This window comes from Leptosomus discolor, chromosome 20, assembly GCF_034619465.1.
Source record: "Leptosomus discolor isolate bLepDis1 chromosome 20, bLepDis1.hap2, whole genome shotgun sequence".
Classification (NCBI taxonomy): domain Eukaryota; kingdom Metazoa; phylum Chordata; class Aves; order Leptosomiformes; family Leptosomidae; genus Leptosomus; species Leptosomus discolor.
In genome coordinates this window covers 3,018,057-3,042,815 of record NC_141410.1, presented here as the reverse complement: position 1 = coordinate 3,042,815, position 24,759 = coordinate 3,018,057, and the positions used below count along the sequence as shown (strand labels likewise).

Sequence of the window (24,759 nt, the reverse complement as noted above, 5' to 3'; positions counted from 1 at the left end):
GATGAGTCCTCCAAGCCCTCCTTGTCCTTGTGGGGCAGGCTTTGGAGCTGGCACAGCAAGCAGGGCTGGTGCAGGGCTCCTCTGAGCCATGCTGGAGCTGCAGGAGAGGTGCAGCTTTCCTGGCTTGCTTCGTACAGGACATGGCGAGGGTCCCTTAATGCTTGTGCTGGCCTGGGGGATGCAGGAATACCTGCTGGCAGAGCAGCTCCCATGGGAAGCACGTCCCCAGTCTCCCGCAGGTGCAGGAGAGGTGAGGGGCTTGGATCTCAACCATGGCTCTTCCCTAAGTCTCAGCAGCCAGGAGATTTGCCAAGCTGAAGTTGTGCTCCTGGAGCCTGAACTCACGTCTCTGGCAACGCTGTAATGAATTCCCGTTGTGCCTAGCTGGTGGAGAGCATCTTCCCCTTGTTATTTCTTGCTTGCTTTCTTCCCTAAGGCAAGATAATCCTCCCTCCTTCTTCCTCCGCCTGGCATTTAATCACTTCCCCGATATCTTGATGGCCTCTGCCACATCTGGGCAGCAAGATGACCTTCATTATCTCTCCCTGTGACAGGTGAACTCTCTCACCAGCTTCTGACTTTACAAGCCCTTGTTAGGGTGGTGTGGAGCGTCCTGGGGTGTGATGGCCTCCCCTGGGCTCTTGCGGGACTCCCGTGCTGGAGCAGCGGAGCTGGACGCACTCCTGCATCTCCTGAGCGTGTGGGGCTGCATCCCCCTGGATGCATCCCCCGACCTCCGTGCGCAGCTCCTGGCGTGAGCAGCCTTTGCCATGGATGGAGAGGAGGATTAAATCGGGAGCAGCCAAGGCTGTTGGCTGGGGTTCAGGAGCGTGCCTTGAGATTACTGCCCTCCATCATCTTCTCTGCTGCTGTTTTATTTGGGCAGGCTGCCCTGCCTGCTCTCCCCCATCCCGGCCAGCCCTGCTTGCTCTCCCTTGCTCTCCCTTTTCCTATCTTAATGCCGTTCTCCTGCCTGAGCGCTCGGCCAGCTTGTGGCCTTGATCTCTGCTATTCATGTCTTCCATGGCATTTGCATATAAAGGTGGTTTTAATAACGCAGGACTGTTAGAAAATGAGAAACTGATGTATTTCACTGCTGCTGTCTCCTCCTGGGCCTTGTAAATCATTGCATAAAGCATTACAGAGCCAGCCAGGGAGAACTGCTGCCTAGCAACTTCTCCCGATGCCCCAGGGGAGCTGGATGTGGCCCAAAAGCTACCTGAAAGGTCTCCTTTGAAACCCTCCGTCTTGGGGTAGATGGGCTGGAACAGATGAAAACCTGCTCCGGGAAAAAGAGTTGAAATGCAATTGGCAGAAGTAGCCACTTTGCATCTGAATGTCTCCGCTAAGCAAAGAGGAGGGATGAGTCAGCCTTTGCAGAAAGGATCCAGAGATGTGGGGCAGCAGAGCCAGGCCACCTCCCCCAAGTGCAGCGAGGACGCGGGCAAGGGCGTGGGAGGGCAGGGAAGGTGCCTGGCTCTGCCTGCCTGCTCCTCCTTCCCGCAGGCTGAAGGAAAACTCACAGGATCGTAGTGTTGTCCTGGAGAAACAGTTTGGAGGATAATGAGGAGAAAGGAGGGCCAAAAAAAGCTGTTAACCCCTTCTGCCCAGACTCAAGCAGTGGGTGGGTGCGGGAGCTGGTGAGGTGCCTGGTCTGCCCCTGCAGCATCAGCCTCTGGGGCCGCCTGTCCTCAACCAGGCGGGTTTAATCAACCTCCTGCCTTGCGCCGGTGGGGACTCGGGGCAAGTGTTTGCCTTGTGTGTTGCCACAAGGGTCTTGTCTCCATCCCCATCTCCACCAGTGGAGCTGTCAAGCCCGGGTCTCATCCTGTCCCGGATCAGCCACCGTTCCGTCCGCAGGGCTGCAGAAGCCGAAATGAGGTGGCAGGTGCTTGCAAGTGTTCTGGGCACTCGGGGCTCCTTGTCTGTTCTCGCCCTTCCACCTCTCTCCAGCTCGCTGCAGGTGACCCCACCGTCACCGACAGACCCCCGGGAAGATGCCAGGGCTGATCAACCGGACGACCCGCTCCCCGCTCCCGCTCACCGCGTCGGAGGTGACGTCATGTGTCAGCGGCTATGCCTTCGGGATGACAGCCTTGCTCACCTACCGCAACCCAGAAGCCCAGGCTGTTGAAGGCAAGTTTCAAGGGGTAAAGCTACTACAGAAGCTTTAGAGCCCGGGATAGCGCAGTGCTGGTTTTTTGTGCGTGCCTTAAACATTTAGATGCTCACGGAAAGATTAACCAAGCGTGTTGTGTCCTCAATTGTACCCTTCACAGTCCAAGGCTATGATTTTTTTAAGTGGGCAAAGGCCCAGGAGCATGCAGGGAAATGCCAAGAGGGAGCTTCCCCGCTGCAGTCCTGGCTGGTGGGTCCAGGCAAGTGCTTGGTGTTGCTAAAAACCCTTCTGGCTGGCAGGTCTCTTTGTCTACCCCTTGGATGAGTGCACCACCGTCGTTGGGTTCGAGGCGGCCGTGTCCCGGCGTGCCGTGACAGTGCAGATCAAGGACAAAGCCAAGATAGATGACACGTATTTTGACAGCTGCAGCCTCCCTGATGGAAGAGCTCACGATGGAAGCGGTGAGGGAGTTGGGGGCGTTTTCGTAAACGTGGCGAAGAAAACCAGAAGAGGAATGGGGAGGTGGCAGGGGGTGGCTGGCTGTCATATGCCATGGCATCAAGGGGGCTCATTTTGAAAGGCTGAGCCTTGGGTTGCAGTGCTCCTGTCCTTACAATGTCTGCCAAAAGTGGCAATCTCATCCGTTTTGGAAAACCCTGTTACTTCTGAACAGCCAGGGAGGTGGTACAGAGGGCTGGGGCTCAGGCTTTTTGCAGTGAGGGCTGGTTTGGGCATTTGATCCAGGGCTGACGTGGTCGCGGGAGACCTGGAGCGGAGCATTTTGCAGAGTCGTGATGCTGTGTCTCCCTGGTGTGGCGTTGTCTCTGTGCAGGAAGGATCATGATGGATGAGGACTTGGAGAGGATTGTTTTTGTGGCTAACCTGGGTGTGATTCCTCCCCTGGAAAACATCTCCATCTTCATCAGCACCTCTTCTGAGCTGCAGACGCTGCCCAGTGGGGCCGTCAGTGTCCTTCTGCCAGCTGTGTGTGTCCCCAGGGTCCCCCAGCCCAGCCTGGACAATGCCAGCAGCCACCAGCTCCGAACGTATGAAAAACCACGGGGTGGGCTCTGGCTGGGACTGACCTGGGGGGATGCAGCACTGGCAGAGCAGAAGCCTGCTGTTGCTGCAGGAGGCTGGAGAGCTGCTGCAGACTTTACCTCCAGCAGATCTGCAGCTCCTGGGGGGATATAACATGTGCATCATGGTGGTTTGGGTTCATCTCACTGGCAGGGACAAGCACTACTGTGGATCAGGGAGCCCAGAGCAAGGGAACAGGTTCTGCCTGGCTCGGCTGCTGGAGAACGAGGCCACGAACCCCTTCGAGTATGAGTTCAGCTTCCATCTGGAGATCCGTGGGCCGTGCTTGTTGGCAGGTAGGAGTGCCAGGCTGATTTATCACCACCTGAAGGCGACGGCTACGCTCTTCCTCCTTCTCTGCCTCCCTGATGTGGAGTCTGTTTTGGCAAGTTAACTGCGCTGGGGTGGATTCACCAGTACCATGCTGATGTTGACAGGGGGCGTTGATAGGGCAGGAGCATCGCCCAGTCCACTTGGTTCCTGTCCTCTGCCATCTTGCTATCTCTTCTCCCTGGTCTTCCCCATCCTCAGTCCCTAACCGCACCTCGGTTTCCCCGGGCAGGTGTTGAGAGCCCTACGCACGAGATCCGAGCAGACGCTGACCCCTCCGCTCGCTCTGCCAAGAGCATCATGATCACGCTGGCCGATAAGCACACCTTCGACAGACCCGTGGAGATCTTGATCCATCCAAGTGGTAGGTGGGCTCTGCTTCTCTGCTGGTCTTGCCCCTTCCTGGGGTCCATAGTGCTGGAGACAGCGGGGTTAGCTCCAGTTTTGCACATATTGTCAGGGGCCAGGCTTCCTAGGAGATAATCGTGGACCCTCTCAAGGTTGTCCATGCTGCCCAAGCTCGGAGATATCGCTCTGTTTTCACAACTGAGGGTGCCTGCATCTCTGCCAAACCCGAGGTTTAGCTAAGGCTGTTCTTCACCTGATTCTCTGTATTTCCAGAGCCCCACATGCCTCACATCTTAATGGAAGAAGGTGATATGACACCTGCAGAGTACGAACGACACCTGAAGGGGAAGAACGATTTCATTAAAGGCACTAAGAAAGACCCCAGTGCTGAGAAAAAGGTGAGAAGCGAAAGCTGCAGGGTTTAGCTGAGGCTTTCCTTGGGACTGGAGCTCTGTAAGTAAATGATTGACTGCTAGCTTGCAGCACCAGATATTACACCAGCCCAATAAGCTCCGCAGCATCCTCCCTCGGAGAGGGGCTTCTGTGGAGGAAGAGGGGAAAACTCTGCGGTGCCTCTGATAAACTGAGTGTGGAAGAAGCTCTGAGATGGTTATTGTGTGTATAATTAGTACTAGTCTAGCATAGCATAATTAGATAGGTGCATTGTTATAGCATTAAGGGTATTATAATTATTGCAATGACATAGAATAAAATATTCTTTTAATTGCTCGGTAAATGTTTACGGTTTCTGGATAGCTGTCAGAGAGAAATAAGTGATTTTGCTTGGAATAATGAGCTGAACTGAAGACAAGGTAGGAGAAACTACTCTTTGTTCTGCTGATCAGCAAATAGAAAAAATATCTGCTCAGGGATTTATGCCTCATCTTTCAGCAATTCTGAAGCAATGAGTGACAGCCTGGCACTTCTGAGCTGCCACATCAGTGTGTCTGGGATCAGTGGAGTGGACTGGTCAGAGCCCTGTGCATTTCCAGGGTGGGCATCTTCACCTAAGGCACTTGTCGCACTTGTGTGACCACAGCCCCGGGCTTACTGCGCCAGCTCCCTGCCTCACAAGCACCGGTGTTCACTTCTGCGACCGGGGATGCTCATTTCCCCTTAAACTCATTCTCCATGTGTCTGAGCCTGGGCCCCCTGCTTGGCAGACGTCCCAAACCTGCTGCAGAGGTGCCTCCCTGGGCTGCCGTGAGTTCTCCTTTCACCAGAGACGCGTCAACCCTCTTCTCTTTCTTTTTGCCCTTCGCTTTCTCTGGCAGCACGATGCGGGGATCAGGACTGCGCGTGCTCGCCTGGCAGGCGTCTTCTCTAATTGTGTTCGGCGTGCGGCAGGTGGAACGAAATGAAACTCCCACGCTACGGCTCAGATGCCTCTAATTATTTCTGTGTCTTTAGCATGTCAAATTATCTAGGGAGGGGATCATTCCAGAGCCGTTTCCCTGCAAGAAACCGACCTCTTTGTCCCAGGAGGACTGGGAAGCAACTGCACAGAGAAGGGCAAGAAGCAGAGAAAATGCCCTGAAGATCTGGGTTAGATGATGGGCTGGAATTGCTGCTGCTCAGAGCATGGCACTGGGCACCTCTCAGCTTAAATGAATTAGCCCAGAAATTTCAGCAGTAAATGATAATTAATTCTCCTCCCGTGGTTTGTTATGCAAAACCCTGGGATGCCCGTCAGCTAGCAGGGTGGTGGGGACGGATGCACACTGGAATCAACTCTCGGTCGACAAGATCTGATTAGTTTACTGTAATTGGATAACGGGTGAAGGGGAACGGAGGGGAGGGAGGTGAGGAGAGGAGACGGTGTGGGTGAGATGCTTTCTTTTCTGGCTGATCCGTAGCAGCAGCTCTGAGGCTGTTTACTGAAGGCTTGCCTGTAAAATTCACTCTGGAGTCAGCGGGAAATCCAGGTTATGGGCTCATCCCGACCACGCAGGGATTTTACGTCTTGGGTCCCCAAAAGCATCCCAGGGAATGCTGTGGGTAGGTCCAGGGCCCACAATTCAGTCCTTGGACAGAGAGGCAGCAAGGATCCCTCTAGTCTGAAATTTGATAAATATCTGTGCTGAGAAAGATGTTAAACAAAATAATGTCATATGGCTGCAGGAAAACAGGGACAGAAAAAGCCCTTCTGGTTCCCAGCGGCTGGTTAATTTATACTGCAAAGCATGAGAGTGAAACGCCGGAGGATGAGCGAGAGCTGGGGTGACAGCGAGGTACTTGTTCCTGTGACCGGGAACCGTCTTTTCACAGGGGTCAGAGAAGCAGCACTCAGGCAGCGCAGCCGAAAGCGGAGCTTGTGTGTATTTGTCAATCCACAGGGACTCTTGAGTTTAGTGAGTTATGTGAAATAAAGATTGGTCGTTAGCTTGTAGATCTAGGAATATGACTCATGGCTGGAGAAAACAAGGCTGGTTGTTTGGGGTCCGGTTTACTCCTGGTGAAACCAGCAAGAAACAGCAGCCTTTGAAAGGAGGGGGAGGGGGAGGTGGGGGGGAAGGTAACCAAAGCCCCTGAGGACCAAGCTGCTTATTGCAGAGTGTGTTTCTGCACTGCAGATCCGGGGATGAAAGGCCACGGGCTGTGCTGCTGTGGGGTCCCAGAGCTGCCTGGAAAGCAGCGACGCGCTGATTCACTGCAGCTGAGACCGTGAACCCGGGGCTGCGTTAGACGCACAGAGCAGCAGATTACAAACCCATCGCAAGAGGTTTTTTCCAGTTTAATTTTATCGCGTTTTTAATGAAGATTGGTACTTGAAATAGAATGAGGGGAGATGCGGGGAGCCATTACAGCTGTGTGCAGCACAGAGACACGTATCGTGCGGGTTCCTATCGAACGATGTCCTGAGCCACTGGTTTGGCTTTCCAAAGCATTTCAATCTGTACAAAGAAAAATGATAAAAGAAATGGGCAGAAGAAACAGCAAACCAGAGGTGGCAAGAATTAATTGAAGCAGTGAATACAGCATGCTGAGGGCTGTATCTGGCACTTCATTATTGAGTGACCACAGACAAAACCTCCGGTGCGACTCGGTGTGATAGTAAACTGCGCTAATGAACAGGGTTTTCAGGAGGGATCTAATGAAATGTTGGAGAATCAATTTTGCAAGGTGCTGTGTAGGGCCAGATCTTCAGATTTCTTCTCCAGGCTCTCATCTGTGCATGCAGGGGGTCTTTGATTTAGGCTTTCTGCCAGCCTTTGTCCCCTGGCCAAAGCGTGACCGTGGCTGGGAGGAGGCAGGCATCCCGTTCACCCACGGAACAGCTCCGCAGTGGGTACGGACAGAACAACCTGCATGGCAGCCTGAGCTCAGGTGTGGTCACTGCTGAGGCCAGAACACCCCATCCCTGCCCACAAAGGCCACACACTTACATCTTCGGGCATGCAGCCCTGCTCTGATTCCCCTCTGAGTGGAAAGGGGCAGAAAAAACAACCTCTCGAGATCTCTCCTTCTTTCTTGCAGATGGAAATCATCAGGAAGCGGCTGAACAAGGACATCCCCCACCACCCTGTCATCATGCTCAACTTCTGCCCTGACTTGAGGACTGTCCAGCCAGACCTCCGGAAAGCCCAAGGAGAGTTTATCTTCCTCGTAGACCGCAGCAGAAGCATGAGCGGCACAAACATCAACCGTGTCAAGGTAGCAGGCAGGAGGGGAGGTGCCTGCGTGCTAACGAGGGATGAATATTAGAGAGCAGTGGGGGTTGCTGAGTGCTGATGAGTGTTCATAATGAGGGGATAGGGGGTAATTATACGCTGTAGCTTTAGTCATCTCAACCGTGTGGCTTGTTAGGTACCTGCAGCGAAGCTGACTCTCCCCCGTTCTGTTCCTCTTCCTCTTCTTCCTGTCAGCACATCAAATGCAAAGGTGTTTTCTTTCCCCCCCTGGCTGGTATGCACGTCTTGGGCATCCTTGCCCTTCTCCAGTCCTCCCTGCCTCCGGGAGGGCGTGGGGTGATCGCTGCCTAGGTGGGAAACCTCCAGGGAGCTCCAGGGGATGCTTCAGGGGGACGTGCTGACCATGGAGACGTTTTGCTGATGGGCGCCTCTGTGCACCCGCAGGAGTCGTTTGAACACGATGCACAAATGCACACGATGCACAAATGAACACCAGCGGTCTGGTGGAGGGTTATGGGAGGTGTGCTGAGACCTCTGGATAAAAAAGGGGCCATAGGGAGGCCTTGTCATGATATTTTGTGGGTCTGAGGTTCCCCTGTCAGATATGACTCTTACCCAGCTGCAGGTCACCCCGTGAGAGCCGGGCTTGGCTTTGTGCCGCTGCCCGAAGGATCTGGAGAGGTTCCTGCCCCGAGCCCGCTGGGGACCACTCTGCCCATCAAAGGGGAAATCACTCTGGTAACTATTTCGTTACCGTTGTCCCCGCCTAACGCGCTTTGGAGGCCAGGTTGGTGCCCGACGCCTGCCAGCTGGCGGGTCTCGGTGAGAAGCCGCAGTCTCTGGCAAAAGCTCTTTTGGAAAGTTTCTGTCTTGATTTTTGGGGCCAGGTAAGCCCCGATAGCTTGACGAATATTGCATCGCCCTGAGTGGGGCATGGGTCTGGGCTGCCCCGTGCATCTTTGCTGAGGTCAGCGAGGGAATTGCAGAGGCAGGCTTCACCTGAGGGGTTCGGTTGCATTTGTGGATGGTCTGAAAGATCCATCAAGCTGCTGTGTCCCCAGGTGTCCTGCTCACACCCTTTCCGAACACAAGCGCCACCCAGATTTGGACCCAAATGCTCCCCTAGTTATGGCAGCACCCCCTTCTGCAGGACTCACTGGCCAGGGTGAGCAGCAGGATGTGTCTTCATAGAATAGTTTGGGTTGGAAGGGACCATTAAGGGCCACCTAGTCCCACCCCCTGCAATGAGCAGGGACATCTGCAACTACCTCAGGTTGCTCACCGCCCCATCCAACCTGGTCTTGAATGTTTGCAGGGATGGGGGATCCACAGCCTCTCTGGGCAGCCTGTGCCACTGTTTCACCACCTTCATCGTAACCAATTTCTTCCTTTTATCTAGTCTAAATCTGCCCTCTTTTAGTTTAAAACCATTTCTCCTTGTCCTATCACAACAGGCCCTGCTAAAAAGTCTGTCCCCATCTTTCTTATAGGCCCCCTATAAGTACTGAAAGGCTGCTATAAGGTCTCCCTGGAGCCTTTTCTACTCCAGGCTGAACAACCCCAACTCTCCCAGCGTTTCTTCATAAAGGGGGCGCTCCATCCCTCTGATCATTTTTGTGGCCCTCCTCTGGATCCACTCCGACAGCTCCATGTCTTTCCTGTGCTGGGGGCCCCAGAGCTGGACGCAGCACTGCAGGTAGGGTCTCACCAGAGCGGAGTGGAGAGGGAGAATCCCCTCCCTCGACCTGCTGGCCACGCTGCTTTTGATGCCGCCCAGGATACAGTTGGCTTTCTGGGCTGCGAGCGCACGTTGCCGGCTCATGTCCAGCTTTTCACCCACCAGCATCCCCAAGTCCTTCTCGGCAGGGCTGCTCTCCATCCCCTCATCCCCCAGCCTGTATTAATACAAGGGATCGCCCCGACCCGGGTGCAGGACCTTGCACTTGGCCTTGTTGAACCTCATGAGGTTCAGATGGGCCCACTTCTCGAGCTTCTCCATCTTCCAGCCCATCTCCTTACCATGGGAACCAGAGGACGACCACCTCTGGCAACAAGGATTGGGATGCTGGGGAGCCTGAGGATGCCTGCAACAGGTCCCCTGGGGCAGGGAGGCTGTCCCCTGTCCCTGCATCCACCAAAGGGGCCAGGCTGAGGTTGTACCCCCTTCCCATTTTTTGGAGCCTGGGAATCAGGAGGCATCTCTGCTCCAGGCCAGATTTTTGCTTTCTGACTCACAGCATGGCCAGGTTTCAGCACCACCGTGTCTGCAACCTCCATGGAGGCTGGTTTGTCCCATGGGGATGGGGACCCTGCAGGGACACAGCCCTTCCCTGAGAGGTCCCGAGCTGGGACTTGCATCCACAGGAGGGCTGTAAAAACAGGAAAAAGGCTGTTCCCCTTCTGGAAAAATATTTCGGGGGAGATATCAGAGATTTCAGAGGAGATACCTCAAGGGAGAGCACCACTGTCTCTCTTTTGAGGCCTCCATCCTCATTTATGACTTGCAAATGTCAGGGACCTCATGGCAGGGACTGTTCTTAGTGGGTTTGGGTGGGTTACGCTTGATGGGGACATTTGCCTTGTCTTCAGCTTGCTGGGCGAGCGACATGGCAGGACTTGGATGTGCGTGGTGGGGAGAGCTCAGCTGCAGCGCGGTGCTGCTGGCAGGGACGCAAACGGGGAGGGGATGGTCCGGCATGGGCTGGCTGTGTGCAAGCCGGGAGGACGCAGTTCGCTGCCGAGCAGGAGGGCGCTCGGCCAAAGTGGCTGGGCTGGAAAGTTCAGGGGTTTAAATTTCCTGATGGGGCCGGGAAGAGCCAAGCCCATGACGTTGGGTGGGCTTGCTGGCAAAACTGGGCTAATAACTGAGAATTGACTTCTCTGGAGGCAAACATCTCTCCTTATTGAGTCGCTGTCTAGATATTGAGTGCAACAGGATCAAGATCAATATTTACCGCGAGAAGCAATAAATCTTTCGGCTTGCTGAAAGAGAAAGCAGGCAGCGGTTGCCCACTTTGGGAAGTGCTTTAACAGAAATATTTGGAAATGTGTTTGGTTTTTTTCCTTGTACTTAGTTCCAAGATGGGATGTCAACGTTAAGATTTGGAAGAGCCGGCATCCCAGGAGCCACCTGGGAAGCAGCGTTATAAATATATTCTCGTAGGTTTGAGATAACAGCTCGGTTTAAAGTACTCTGGAGCCTGTTGAAGGGCAGCCCTGTTCTCGTACATAATTTTGCTGGTTTGCAGCGCTCCAGCTCTGCCTTGCTGCCGAGTCTTACCGGGGTCGGGAACTGGACTGACCTGCCAGCCACCTCCCTGCGGCCGGTCCCAGACGGGGGATTTCTCTGCGTGCAGCTCCAGCGCCCACCCTCTGCTGTTACTTGGGTCTTGGCCGCTGCGTAGGACAAAGCAAGGAGGCTGCTCTTGCTCGTTTGACCTTGGCAGCTCTTCTCTTGGGGCTGGCTCTAGGGTTTCTGCTGCCCTAGGCAGACTGGCAGGAGTCTGCCTTTATCAGCACATAAACAGAAAGCACAAAGCTCCTGAATGCTGCCAGCACTTCACTTTAAATTGGCCTCCCTCTCCTGCCACGGTAATTGCTCCTGCTGCCCCTGCAAGCCCAGGAGCTCCTTGGGTAGCCCTTGCCCCAGTTGTTGCTAACACAAGCTCTGTCCTGGAGTTGTCCACGGCCATCACAGATGTCTGAGACAATTTAAATTGCTCTTTCCTTATGTAAAGACCAGGAATAGGCAAGTTAGATAACCACCTCTGGTAAAAAAAATAGCTTAAAACTGTCTCTCCTGGTTATTTTAGTTGATGCCAGCTATGAATACAAGAGAATTGGGGATGGGGGAGGCTTTTCCTTTTGTGTAACTTAAAGCTGTTTGTTTATTTTCTGCAAGTTTGGACATTGAAATGCATCGCATGTCGCACTTCTCAATTTCACACTCTGCTTCTCACCCACTAGCTCCATGCTGCAGTACCGTATTGCAAGCACAAATTTAATCAGTTAAAGACAAACAGAGAAATTTGTTCAGCTCTTTTTTTTTTTTTTTTTTTGAAGGCTCCCCATTTTCTTCATGGCTTTGGGACTCAAATATCATTAAGGGACGTTGGAAAGAGCAGAGTAATATGCAGTGCTTTCTCGGTGCAGTGCATGTGAAAGAAGCAGTTGTTCTATTATCAAATGCAGGTGGGAATAAGGTGTGACGGCAAGGCAGGGTCTGGGCAGAGCTTTTACTGGTGAAGCTGGGCTTTTACTGGTGAAGCTGAGGCAGCCAGGGAGAGACCCGGCATGCCTGAGCTCTGCTTGCTTTCCACCCCACAGGATGCCCTGTTGGTCGTTCTCAAGAGCCTGATGCCAGCGTGTCTCTTCAACATCATTGGGTTTGGATCCACCTTCAAGACCCTCTTTCCTGCCAGTCAGACTTACTGCGAGGTGGGTGAAGGGGGAGCCACATCTCCTTGGTGCTCGGAGGGCGCTGGTGCTGAGGCTGAGGATTCTGCTGCTCCTTTGGGCAGGAGAGCCTGGCCATCGCCTGCGAGAGCATCAAGAGGATCCGGGCCGATATGGGTGACACCAACATCTTATCACCTTTGAAGTGGGTCATTCGGCAGCCCATCCACAGGGGCCACCCCCGACTGCTCTTTCTGCTGACGGATGGGGCCATCAGCAACATGGGGAAGGTGCTGGAGCTGCTGCGAAACCACTCCTGCTCCACCAGGTACGGAGGGCAGCAGGGCTCGCCGCTGTGGGGGCAAAAGCCTGGCACGGTGGGGGATGTGCTTCTCCTTGAACACGGCTCCATCTCACAGACATCCCCACTTCAGAGACAGAAGCAGGAGAGATTGCTGCTATGAGCCATGGGAGAACCTCAAAGGGTTTGGAACAGATCCCAGAAGTTCAGATGCTTTTTAAACAATCAAAAGCAGGATAATTGGGCTGACAACTTCACAGGCTCTTGTCTGATGCTTCCTGCTAGGAGAGATTGACACATGAGCAATCTTCCTCGACGTTTTTTTTTTTTAATTTTTTTTAAAGCACATCTGGGTCTGGCCCCAGCTGCTTCCAGGATGGGGCTGCGCAGAATTGAATATGCTGAAAGGGAGTAATGTAAAAAGCAGCTAATTTGTGCATCGAGCTCCCAGCCTGGTTCCCCAGCCCTGATGACAGGCTGGTCTGGTTTTTCCTCTGCCTCTTTTTAAGGGGCATGAAACATAAGAGAAATGTAAGAAAACCTTATTTCTCTTCCATGCCTCAGACTTCAGAGCTTATCAGGAAAGCTACTCTGTGGGGTAGCTTTTTTTCACTGTATGGAGGTCTAACAGCTTCCCAGCTGTATAGGGCAGCCCATGCCTCGCTCTTGCAGAGGCGTGGTGGTGGGCCAAATGCAATCAGAGACAGAGCGTGGTCTCGGGTGACCCTGGAAGGCAGTGCCCAGCACACCGCTGAGTCGTGTGTGTGGCCCCTGTCTCAAAAGAAGAGCAGAGCCTTTCTTAAGAGGGGTATGAGGTTGATCTAAGATTTGCAGCCGGCTGGGGATTAAAAACCTCTAAAAGAAACGCCCGTCGTGCCGATGCAGCTTGCTGCTGAAGGTAGTTTCTTCCGCAGCTCTCCACGGCCCTGGCCGAACGCCGTATCCCACCCGTTGCCATCCCTCCTGGCTTCCTACCGCATCCAGCCCCTCCAGGCACTGCTTGCTCCTGCCCTCCCTGCCCAGGCTCCAGCTCAGCTCTGGGTTTGCAGCCTTCAGCCAGAACCAAATCCTGACTCATTGGGCTGGGAATCAGGGGAGCGGCCTCACCTGGCTTGTTCCTCCTTCCTTAAGAAAACATTTGTTTTAATTGCGAGCAGAGATAATTACTGGGTCCTTAGTGCTATTGACCACAGACATTCAGCAGGGAAAAGAGCTGAACCGGCAGCAAAGCAGCTTGTTTTTGTTTGCAGAGGAGGCAAAGGCTTGGGAGGGTCCTGCTGGGAAGCCCCTCGGTGTCACAGCTGAAGGCTGCTCTTTGGGGAAGGGATTTGAGATCTGCTGAGAGGAAGGGGATGACCATTCCCAACCCTCCCGCCAGCCACCTGAAAGAGGAGCTGGTTTATTTTCCTCTGGATGTGCTGGACAACTGTATAGCAGTGGGATAAAGCCAGGGTGGGGGTCTTCTGCCTGCAGGGAGTGGGTGAGCTGCATGGGGCTGGGGGTTGGCATGGCTTGCCCCCTGGATCCTGACGCTCCCTGTCCCTTTGCAGGTGCTACAGCTTCGGCATCGGGCCAAACGCCTGCAGGAGACTGGTTCGGGGGCTGGCTGCCGTGTCCAGGGGCACCGCCGAGTTCCTGGCGGAGGGCGAGAGGCTGCAGCCCAAGGTATGGCTGCCCACTCCCAGGGGACCACCTTGTGAGGCTCTAACGATGCTGTGGTTCAGCGAGGGGGAGGCCACGGCTCACTGGCGGGTCTTATTCCCCATCCTGGTGCTGCCTTTCCAACTCCCACTCGGCAGCAGGTGGGTGAGCGGGAGGGGATGAAAGAGCATCTTCATCTCCGGCTGTCAGAGGGAGTGGGAGGGTGTGTTCACCCTCTGCGCGGGGATGGGAGCAGCGATAGCCGTGATACAGCAGCTTTGGCTTCAAAGGTAGCTGCTGCCTCAGACGCCGGCGAGGGCAGAGGAACCGGCATCAAAGCAGCCAATTAGTTTTGAAGTCAGGCTCAGCCTTGGTGTTGCTCAGGCGAGAAGTACACAGGGTCTGAGGGAGAGGAATATGCTGTGATAGCTTTGCCTATTAAGCCAGCTTTAAAGCGGAGAGGGGAGCCTCTTCATTGCCACTCTCCCCTCAAAGCCTGAGTAACCCAGTGTGCCTCAAATACACCGTAAGAATGGCTCTGTCCCCTGGCAAAAGCATGGTGCCTAGCCCGTCATCCGCTGGATGACTAAACCCAGAGAGAAGTGGGTCTTTAGCTCCTAAATATCTCTAAAAAGCTGGCTCCTGTGTTCTTGATCTCAAAAGAAGGAGTTCAGCAGTCCACCCCTCTGCAGGAACCTGGTGCACACAAAAACCTCTCTAAGACAGAACGGCATCAGCATTTCTGATGTAAATTAAAAGCAAAGACAGCGAAGGGAGGGTTGTGTGTGTGGTTGTTTTTTTTTTAGAGAGCTATTAATAAAGAGCTTTGCGGGCTGTGCAGCTTGGTGCCTTCAGCAGTCTGAGGCATCAATTAATGGCCTTATAAAACACAGCCTGGTGTGTCTCCCTGCGCCTGTGAAAAAGCAGTGAACAATAGAGAACATTTGAGCTGTTCTGCGTCTAAATCTGGTGTTTGCTTCCCCTGGTGTGCAGGGAAGCTCTTGTAGATGGCTCCCCAGTAGGTTTCTCCACGAGATGTTCACGGATATTGCTCTTCTCCACATGTGTACTTGGCAGAGCACTGCTGATCTCCGGCAGTGGCTTGTGCCAGCAAGGACCTGTACCAAAAATAGCAGTGATGTCTGTTGGTGTGTGAGTGTTCGGGCTCGGGGCAGGGCTGGGGCTCAGGGCAGGGCTGGGGCTCAGGCAAGAGAAGGTCAACAGCTTTTCCTGGGTGCTGGAGGGGGAGCAGGGGATGCAGCCTTGCACCAGAGCAAGATACCTCCGGCCATAAGCTCCCACCTTGCTCCGAGCTGGCAACGTGCGGTGTGAGATCAGCCCTGTGCTTTATCGATATCTGCTCTGCTGCCCTTGGTATAACCGTGCCAAGAGTCTGGGGGTGCTGGGGTGGGTGTCAGAGCAGTCTAAGAGCAGGCAGGCTCCCATCTAAGGCCAGGAGAGGGTACAAATCAGCTGATGGATTTGTTTGGGGAAGCTTTCCCCTTCCCCTGTAACACACCATGCGTGCACCATGGCACATGCAACGCCCGCTTGCCGCATAACTGCTCCCCTCTGCTTTCTGCTTCAGATGATCAAGTCGCTGAAGAAGGTGATGGCGCCGGTCCTGAGTGACGTGTCCGTGGAGTGGGTCTTTCCCGAGAGCACCGAGGTCTTGGTTTCGCCCGTCAGCGCCAGTTGCCTCTTCCCCGGCGACCGCCTGGTCGGCTACGGCATCGTCTGCGACACCTCCCCGTACATCTCCAACCCCAGATCTGTGAGTCCCCCCTGCGCTGGCTGCTGGGGCTCTCCTGGGGGCAGCGGGTGTTGGTGTGCACGTGCACAAGTGGGGGTCTCAGCTCTTCGTGCATGGCCAGGAGGTGTCTCTTGCTTTCCTGCTTTGTCCTCAAGGGAGATGGTGGCTGAGACATCGGGGAGAAATAGGAGCTCAGTGGATAAGGGCGCTGGTGCACAAGCAGTGGCTCCTGTCGGCTGGGAGGGGGCTGGTGGATGCAGCGGTAGGACCTATTCCCTCTCTCTGCTTCCTCCCAGGACAAGAGGCGACGATACAGCATGATGCATTCCCAGGAGTCGGGCAGCTCTGTTTTCTTTCACTCCCAGGAGGAGGGAGCAGGCGTGGAGAGCTGGAACCACTCCCGAGATTCGGAGGGCTGCTGCCCCGCTGAGCGTGCCCTCGATCACCTGGGGGTGGGCAGAGATCCCGGGGGAGAATCGGACACGGACACTGGTCAGATTTTCCTCTGTACAAGCGTGGGTGTGATGCCCCTGTCTTTCTAATGAAGCTTCTGTCACTGCTCTGCCAATTTGCTTGTCGGACAAATAAGTCTCTTTGGCTGTATCTCTGCAAAGAGCCGGAGGGGTCTGCAGGAAGGATGACAGATCTCCCGAGGGTTGAGCAAGTCTATTTGGTTTGGATGTTTTATCCAAACCTGTCAGGAAATCAAGGGAAGCCTTGGAGAACTGGCTTCCCTGCAGATTTTCAAAGCAGCTCGAGCTCTGGCCACATAATTATTTACAAGCTTCCCAAGCTGCCCTCTGGTGCGTGGAGGAGGAGAGGAGTGAGCAAACGGGTAGCCCAGTGGCAGCGTCCCTGCACCTGCAAAGCAGTCGCTTCCCTGTAAGCCCTGATGTTGCAGGTCGAGGTCAGGAGAGGGGGGGAAATGGATCTGAAGCCCTGTCCCCAGGGTGTTGCCCCTCACTGTCGCAGTTTGGCTGGACATGCGTGTCAGCAACGTGTGTCGTAAAGCAGCCAGTTGCACCCCAGAGCTGGTTGCATTTCCGCGCTGCAAGGAAACCTCTGTTACTCACGGGATGTTGTTCCCTTATATTCAGAGAGGAACTGTGCTGTGCATCACCTCAACCTTGTCAAAAGCAATGAGAAATCATGCCTTTCCAAATGAAATTTTACTCTTGCTCTGACAGGAGAATGTCTGTGCTAATGAAATTTCATTAGTAAACCCTTTGTCTTCTCTAGGGAGGTTTGGGGAAATGCAGTCAAGCTTTTTCTGGCTGAAAACTGCTCAGACAAAACCTCCCCAATCTGCTCTCCTGACTTCCCCATGAGTTTTGAGTGTAGGCTTTTATTTCCTCTTGTGGTTTAGCTGCTTTTCTTAAAACTGTGTGGGTCTGAGCATGGCCCCCTCGGCCCCGGGACGACCACAGGCGTGGGCTCCCTGCTGCTCACTGAGAGCCAAGGGTGGATGGTGCTGGCTGGTCCCAGTCCGGAGCGAAGCTGATCCTCTCTCCCACCATGCAGGAACAGACATGAAGGCTTCCTCCAGGAGACGGGCATACAGCACCACCCAAATCGCTGACCACAAGCCTTGCAAGAAGGTACCCACGGCCAGCGATCCCGGCACGGCCCTGGTGAAAAACCCCCTTCGGAAAACCCACCTACAGGACCTGCAGCAGGTCAGCCCTGAGCCCTGGCAGGTGGATTTCCAGGTATGTGACCTCTGGAGAGGCTCTGCCTGCAGGCAGAGGCCAGTGTGCAGCAGCAGGAAAATCTCAGATGCATGAGGGAAAGAGCTTGGCTCACACTAGTCCTGATAGATAGATATATAGAGAGATATATATATAGATAGATAGATAGATAGATATGCACCCATGCTTTGTGCTGCAGCACATCACGAATGTGTAGGAAACAAGCCAAGGAGGAGCAGGGTGCTGTCCTGACACCCCATAGCAGTGCCTCCCATGGGAGCCCAGCTTTTCTTTGCTAAACGCCTCTCCCCTTCCTCTGAGTGGCCTGTGAGTCACCTTGCTGTTCATCTGATCCCCAGGCTGCTCTTCGTTCTTATCTCCCCAGAGTTTGGCCATGCGATGCAAACTCTCCGTAGGGCTGTGGCACATCTGTGCCACAAGAAAAGAAAGTCAGTCCTGAAGCAGATCCCCCGCTTCTCTGGCTGGAACCACAGCCCATATACAGCGTTGGGCTGAGGCGTGGACCTGTGTGATGGTACATCTGCTGAGCAGTGTTACGTCCCCTGCCTGCAGCAGACAGCAGGTGACATTTGGGAAGACTTTTTGACTGATCTGTGGAAGGGTGAGGATGGTTTTCTCCCACCCTTGGCATCGCCAGGATGCTCTGCTAGGAAATCAGCATCTGCAGGGCTGGGAGGACCAGCAGCACTTTTGTTCCCATGGAAACTCAGAGCGGGATGTCTGGGGCTTTCGTTTCTCTTCTGCTGCGGGTTAGAGACCGGCTGGGTGAAGGGGGGCTGGAGGTGAGACGAGGGGGCAAAGGGGAAGAAGGGCGAGTGCTCCTCAGGGAGGAATGAGACCTCTGCCCTCCAGCTGCAGCAGTGAGGGTGATGAAGAGCATCCCTTGATGAAGGGCAAGCAGTGGCAGGTTTTAGGGGTACCAGTGACTTTGACTACATTGCAAAGGTTCAGAGAGCATCCTCCTGCCCACAGGATGCTCAGTGTGAAGGCAGCGATGGAAACGACTCCCTTCTGGAGGGCACTAAACGGTTAACAGCACGCATGCTGCTCTTAATTAATTGCAGCCTGGTTTTGCTATCCCTCTGCTGTGAGGGCTCCCAGAGGCTCTCCCAGCCTCCAGTCCGGCTGCCAGGGCTTGACATTTTCGGGGGTGTGAACGTGAGCCCTCAGCTTGTCTCCGCACGCGCCGTGCTGGGAAGGAAAGGTCAGGGCTTGTGACAGGCAGCTTAAACCCCCAGCTCTGTTCCCGACTGGCTTCCTCTGGCTGGGAGGAGAGCTTGGGCAGGAGAAGGAGCAGGTTTTGGATGGAAAGGGTCTGGCAGGGTCTTCCGTGACCGGCTTGCTTTTAGGTATCTCAGTCCTAGCCTGGTAAGTGGTTCCTGGAGCTGCCTGCCTCCCATTTTTGCTGGTGATCTCATAGAGCAACAAAAACTAGTTGGTGACAGAGGCCGCATTCTTGCCTGCCACCCAGAGAAAGCATCTTTTCATCCAGCACCGAGATCCATCACTTTTCAACACCTCTGTCCCTTGCTGGTGTCGTGCGAGGAAGACGGAGCGTCTGTCATTTTTAGGGGGGCCTCCCCACAGGCCTGGGGATGGGGAGAGAAACAGCCAGAGCTCGGCATCTCTGCTAGCCACAGAAGGGGTTGCCCGTGCAGGATGTGGCACTGAAGGTGCTGCAAGGGGGATTCGTGTCTCCTGAAAGTGAAGAAACATTCTCATTAAAAAAAAAAAAAAAAAAAAAAGAAAAGAAAAAAAGAAAAGAGAGAAGATAAAAATTCCCTTCTCCCCATCCCCTGCGCCTCTCTCCTTTCGTTACTAAGCAACTGGTCCTTGATCTTTCTGTCTTTCTTCTTTCCTTTGGTTCCCAAGTGAAGTCATTAAAATGTCTGGAGGGATGAAATTCATATTTCACCTTCTGGCTGTCTGGGCAAGGAGCCCCTGGGGCCAGGGTCCCTTGGAGACACCCTGCAGGTCTGATGGAGGGCTCTGTCTGGGCACGGATCCCAGCCAGGGCTGAGCCAGAGCGGGACCTGCGTGTTTGCACGCTTGCATTTCACACTGGGATCGGGCGGGGAGCAGGTGGGATCAGAAGGGACGGAGCAGGTCTGTGCCATCCGCTGCAGCCGGCTCCAGCCCTGACATTTGCTCTGCCCTCAGCCCTTCGCAGCCAGCCCGCACGTCTCTGCCACGAGGATCCGCGGCGCGGGTGCCCGGCGGCCGTCCCTGCTCCACCGGAGCTGCATGTCCTTCTGCCACGACACCGGCTCCCCGCCAGTGCCGGACGGGCTGCAGCAGCCGGCTCCGGGAAGGGGCTTGGGACCACTCAATGCCAGCGCGAGTCTGCGGTCTTCATCGGATAGCCGGAGCCCCGGGGATCTGGGTAACGGGAGAGGGGGAGCACGGCCAGCCTCACCTGCCCGTGCCGGGGTTTCGGTGGCGTTGCATCGCGTTCTGTGCCACCGCGTGAAAATTAGGAAGTATTAATTATGGTTTCTTGGTGGCAGTGGGGAATTCAGCTCCCGCAGATGTGATTAATTATCCGCCTCTCCCCTCTCTGCAGAGTCTGCCCAGCATCCTTCCTTCACGTTTGAAACAGAGACCTCCTCCGACTGGGAGCCCCAGGACTTCGACTTCAGCGCTGCTCGCAGCTCCTCACCCTCCCCCAGGACCTTCTGCAAGGCGGTGGTGAAGGGGCTGAGGAGCAATGAGCCCGTGCAGTGGGAAGTCGCCTTTGATATCCGCCCTCTCTTCCGAGAGCGGGAGGGACAGGCGGACAGCGACACAGACCTGTGGAACGAGACCTTCCACCACCTGGCAGCCAAGTCGGTCATCCGGGACTTTGAGCAGCTCGCCGAGAAGGAGTGTGAAATCGAGCACGGTAACGCGCAGCTCCCGGCCAGCCTGCAAGCTGGCTGCAGGCAGACCCTGCCCGGCCTCCGGGGGCGCTTTCCAGAGGCTTCAGTAGCCTCTCGAGTTAATACAAGAGCAGGCAGTGTTCCCAAAGCAGCACCTTCCAGCTGCCTTGCAGTTTTCTCCTGCTTCTGCAGCCTTGCTGCACATTAACACACTCGAGGTCGTGATCCTTCGTGCTCCCCTGCTTCACACATAGGGTGATGGTGATTTTTTTTAAGGACTTAGTCACCTGGAGCTGGGAGGTGGACTCAGAGGGTCCAACAGCAGCCACACGTCATTGCTCTGGGCTGCACATGTCCCTGGGTCTTGTCAAACCTTTCCTCCGTGAAGTGCCTCTGTGCACGTAAAATAAGAGCGGGAGAAGCAGTAGGCAGAGTTTAGAGGGATGCAGTCCTTGCTGGGCAGGGAGCCCAAGCATGGAGGTGGGTCTGGGAGCTGGGTCCAAGGGGTGGATGGAGCCCACAGGGCACGTGGGCTCTAACCATGGTGTCTCTCGTGTGGCAGGGTCCGGGCGGCGGTACCACCTCAACGCTGTCCACACCAGCAAGGCCTGCAACGTCATCAGCAAGTACACGGCATTCCTGCCGGTGGACCTGAGCACCAACGCCTACCTGCCCACCGTCGTCGAGTACACCCACACAGGTAACGTGGGGCCGGTGGAGGGGTGAAACGTGGTCCTGGGAGGGAGGGTGTCACCCGAGAAACCTCGCTCAGAGCAAACCCTAGGAAGCCATGTCTCAATTCAGCACCAGACCTCTATACCCAAGGCCATGGCTGAGCCTAACGGCCTGCCTGCTGCTCATGGTGGTAAGAACCTCTCCCCCATGGCCAGGCAAAAGGTCTGCTCTTAGGTCTGGATGCCCAGAGATGACCAAGCTCGTCAGTCTGTGGGTTTTGTTGCCATCGCGTGTGTGCCAGTTCCTCTCTACGCTGGCAATTCCCTTCTCTCGTGCCGAGGGGCAGCATCCAAGCAAGGCAGCCAGAGGAGCCTGAGCTCAGGAAACAGAAGGCATCGTGGCTTTTCCCCTGGACGTCCCCAGTCAGCCTGTGGCCAGAATGGAGACGATGGATTTTACAGCATGAGTAAGATTCCCTTGGGTTTTGTCTCCTTCTGGGTGCTGCAGAACTCAGTGGTTTTCTTCTATGAAGGGACGTCTTCTCTGGTCTTTTTTTCTTCTGCCTTCCTCTTTGACTATGGTGCTCACCAGACACATGTCTGGCTGGAGTCCATCTCCTTAAATGGGGAAGAAGCTGCAATTTCCCCTGAAACTCCCAAATCACAGGCAGTCGCTGCTGACAGTGCTTGGAAGTTAATTGGCAGCCATAACGCAGATAACATGAGGGATGAAGCCGGGTGTAATTAGAGGCAAGGGGATGTGAGACACTTGCTTGTCACCAAATCCTCTGCTAATGAAGACGAGTTGGATCGGACCTTGTCTGGCATTGTCAGATCTGCAGCTGAATTAAAATCACCCCTGATCAGGCTCATTAACCTGATAATGCTGTGGAGAGGGAGAGCAGCCGTGCCGCAGCCCGGGGCGACGGCGGTTTCGGCTGGGTGGTGTGGCTGATGGGGTTCCTCCGTTGCAGATGCAGAGGAGAGCAGCCTGTCGCCCTGCAGCACCCCTTCCTCCGCTGGCTGGGAGCGCTGCGGTCTCCCCGAAGGTAGGGAAAAGAGCTGACGGTACTTGCCGGGGTGCAGGTGCATCGAGTACGTGATTTGGGCTCTTCACCAAATACTTCTGCTGAGTTTTTGGGTTTTTTATAAAACTTTATGACCTATAAATTAGGCCTGTGAGCATAAGACTCCTTCCAGGTTGCAAAGGACAGAGCCTGATGGGGGCCTTTTGTTAGATTTCCCCCAGGTTCGTTTTTGAGAGGCATGGGAACTTCATTATCCACACAGGAAAAATGAGGCAAGGGGAGAAGAAGGATTTCACCAAAGACTCAGCAGCAGAACAAGCCACCCCGTGTCCCAGCACATAGGCTCCGCTCCCTTTCGCTCTCCTGTAGCACCTTGTTTTACCCCCAGCTTTGTGTTTCTTCCCAGGGCCGTTACACAGCCTGTCTGCTTCCTCTGCGCAAGCCCAAAAATCCATCGAGAGCCTCTTTGCTGCTAGGTATGGGCCAACTCGACCTTCCTCTGAGCTTAGCAGATGTCTTGCACCTCCATGGGTCTGATGCAAACACAAACAAGAGGGAGAGGAGGGACACCCCAGGGTTAGCAGCTGGAGCCAGGAACGGGCATGACGCTGGTGTCTGGGGACCAGGGAAGGTTTTTGGAGGGGAAGGGTGGGCGCCAGGAGGGGCACGGAGGTTATGGCTGTATTTTTGTTCTCCTGCAGGCTGACCCTTCATAAAAGCAGGCTGCTGATTCGAGCCGCCAAAGGGTTCATGAGTAAATCTCCAAGCAGAGTGAGCGAAGCCAGCTCCGAGGGCGACAATGAGAACATAGACTACCTTCCCCTGGTGAGCAGCTCGTTCCTGGCTCTTGCTGGGGTTGCATGGGCACTGCAAGGGAGCAGAGGAAGATCTCCCCGGATCCTGCCTCTTGCTGTCTCTGACAGCCATCTCCAATGGTCTGCTTGGAGATGGAGAGCTGCTCCATCCAGGCACACCTTTTTCCTGAACTTGCCAGAAGTGGTTGGTATCTCAGAGCTTCTCTATGTGCCTCGCAGGTGTCTCTGCAGCTGGCCTGTGGTGCCTTCCTCATGAACTCGGCCTTCTGTGACGCCGTCAACATCCCCATGGAGAAGCTGAAGTGGACATCTCCCTTCGCCTGCCACCGCCTGGCCCTCAGCCCCTCCAGCTCCTACAGCACCAAGAAGGCCAGTCCCTCTGGGGAGCACAAAAGCCTCAGCTCCAGCCGGCAGCTCCTGGTTCCCAACGGGCACGGGAAGAGTCCCGCCACCAGGGACGTCACTCTGGGTGCGGTGCCGCAGGGATCCAGCAGCCACACGGAGGACACCGGCCGCCTTCGCCACTTCTCGGGCAGCGCGGTGGAAAGCATCTCCAAAGCCCTGAAAGCCGAGAAGGAACTCTCCCTGCCGGCCATCACCATCCGCCGCTTCTCCTCCCCGGAGAACACGCCGGCCTCGGCCGAGTGGCGAGCCGACAGCGGCCGGGGCTCGGAGACGGATGGCTCTGAGGTCCAGGCGTTGCTCCTCGACATCGAGTTGCAGCAGCAGACGGAGCCAGAGGGGATGCTGTGGGCCACGGCGGTGGCCCTGGCCTGGCTGGAGCACAGCTCGGCTTCCTACTTCATCGAGTGGGAGCTGGTGGCCGCCAAGGCCAGCCTGTGGCTGAGCGAACAGGCCTTCCCGGAGGGATACAGCCTGGCGACGGTGAAAGCCGCAGCCCAGCAGCTCTTTGTCCTGCTCCGTCACTGGGATGAAAACCTGGAGTTCAACCTGCTGTGCTACAACCCAAGCAGCGTGTAAAGAGGATGGGGAGAGAGGGGCTCAGGCAGCATACCGAGGGCGCAGGAGCAGGGACTTGTCCTCAAGGAAACACCTCCAAGGAGCTCAACCCTTCTGCTGAAGGGACAGTCCGTGTTTATTAGAACAAGCCCTGCAAATGGAAGCAGCCCAGGCAAAATCCTGTGCCCAGCGGTTGGTATTTTGCCCCAGGAGGGTACCCACCGCTGCCCGCAGTAGGATGCTGTTATTTTTAAATGGAGCAGCACCTCCAGCTACAGCAATTCCCTCTGATCCTGGTTTCTTCTGGTTCCCAGGCCAGGTGTCCCCGATGCCTGCTCGGCTTGCCCTGTCCTCACTTGGCTGCCTCTTCCCAGCCCCAAATCACTGCCAAGCCCCTGCTGCGGTCCCTGGGCCACTGCTCTCCTGAGGCTCCTGCCTGGCTTCTGCCATCTCAGATGTCTTTTGGTGAAGGTAAACGTCTCACAACATGCTCATCTCATGGATCAAAGGAAATCCGGGCTGGGACTGACCATCTGAAGAGCAGCTCTGCTGTCACGACCAGGAGGTGCTGGGCTCCCTCAGCCCCTCTGCGATCCCAGGGGGAGTTTGTGAGACCCCTTGGAGCTGACAGCGTGCCTTCAGAGCTGCGCAGGCAGAGCAGGGGCACCTGGAAGGGATGGGCTAAGGAAACCAGCCCCTTGCACTTGGTGCCAAATAGAGATCCCCTGCACGAAAATAATGGAGGAATTTTATTCCCTGCCCAAACGCTGAATCCTGCCTTCTCTGCCCAAGCCTCCTGTGCACTGATCTGTTGGCTCTGAACCACAGGGACCTTTGAATCTCTCCAACGGCTTGGAGGCTTGCTCTTTTAAGGATGCCTGGCCCTCTAAACTCCCCCGAGTTGGTGGGCTTGTACCAGGGCCCCTGCAGCCTCTATCCCAAGAGCCATGGCCAGACCTGCCCTTGGCTCAACCCTTTTGAAGGGAAGAGAGGAAAAGAGCCCTCCCAAACCCCAGGATGACATGGAGCCATCACTCTCCCCATCTCTGCTTCTTGAGTTTGTGCTGCTTAAAGCCAAGAGGTGACCGGACACAAATGGCATCCCTGGACCCAGTG

The 24,759-nt window shown here is 55.1% G+C and overlaps 1 protein-coding gene across 1 annotated transcript; it reads left to right on the top strand.

The window, feature by feature from the left end:
- Positions 1-1,997: 1,997 nt before the first annotated feature.
- VWA5B1 (von Willebrand factor A domain containing 5B1) lies at positions 1,998-23,664 on the top strand. Its single transcript, XM_086476321.1, is given in 20 exon segments — positions 1,998-2,136; positions 2,419-2,609; positions 2,909-3,165; positions 3,353-3,495; positions 3,762-3,893; positions 4,151-4,275; positions 7,355-7,531; positions 11,836-11,946; positions 12,030-12,232; positions 13,756-13,870; positions 15,435-15,620; positions 15,896-16,091; positions 17,121-17,308; positions 19,469-19,691; positions 19,872-20,189; positions 20,729-20,866; positions 21,815-21,889; positions 22,275-22,344; positions 22,570-22,693; positions 22,903-23,664. Coding segments are annotated over 20 exon segments (3,873 nt in total).
- Positions 23,665-24,759: the final 1,095 nt, after the last annotated feature.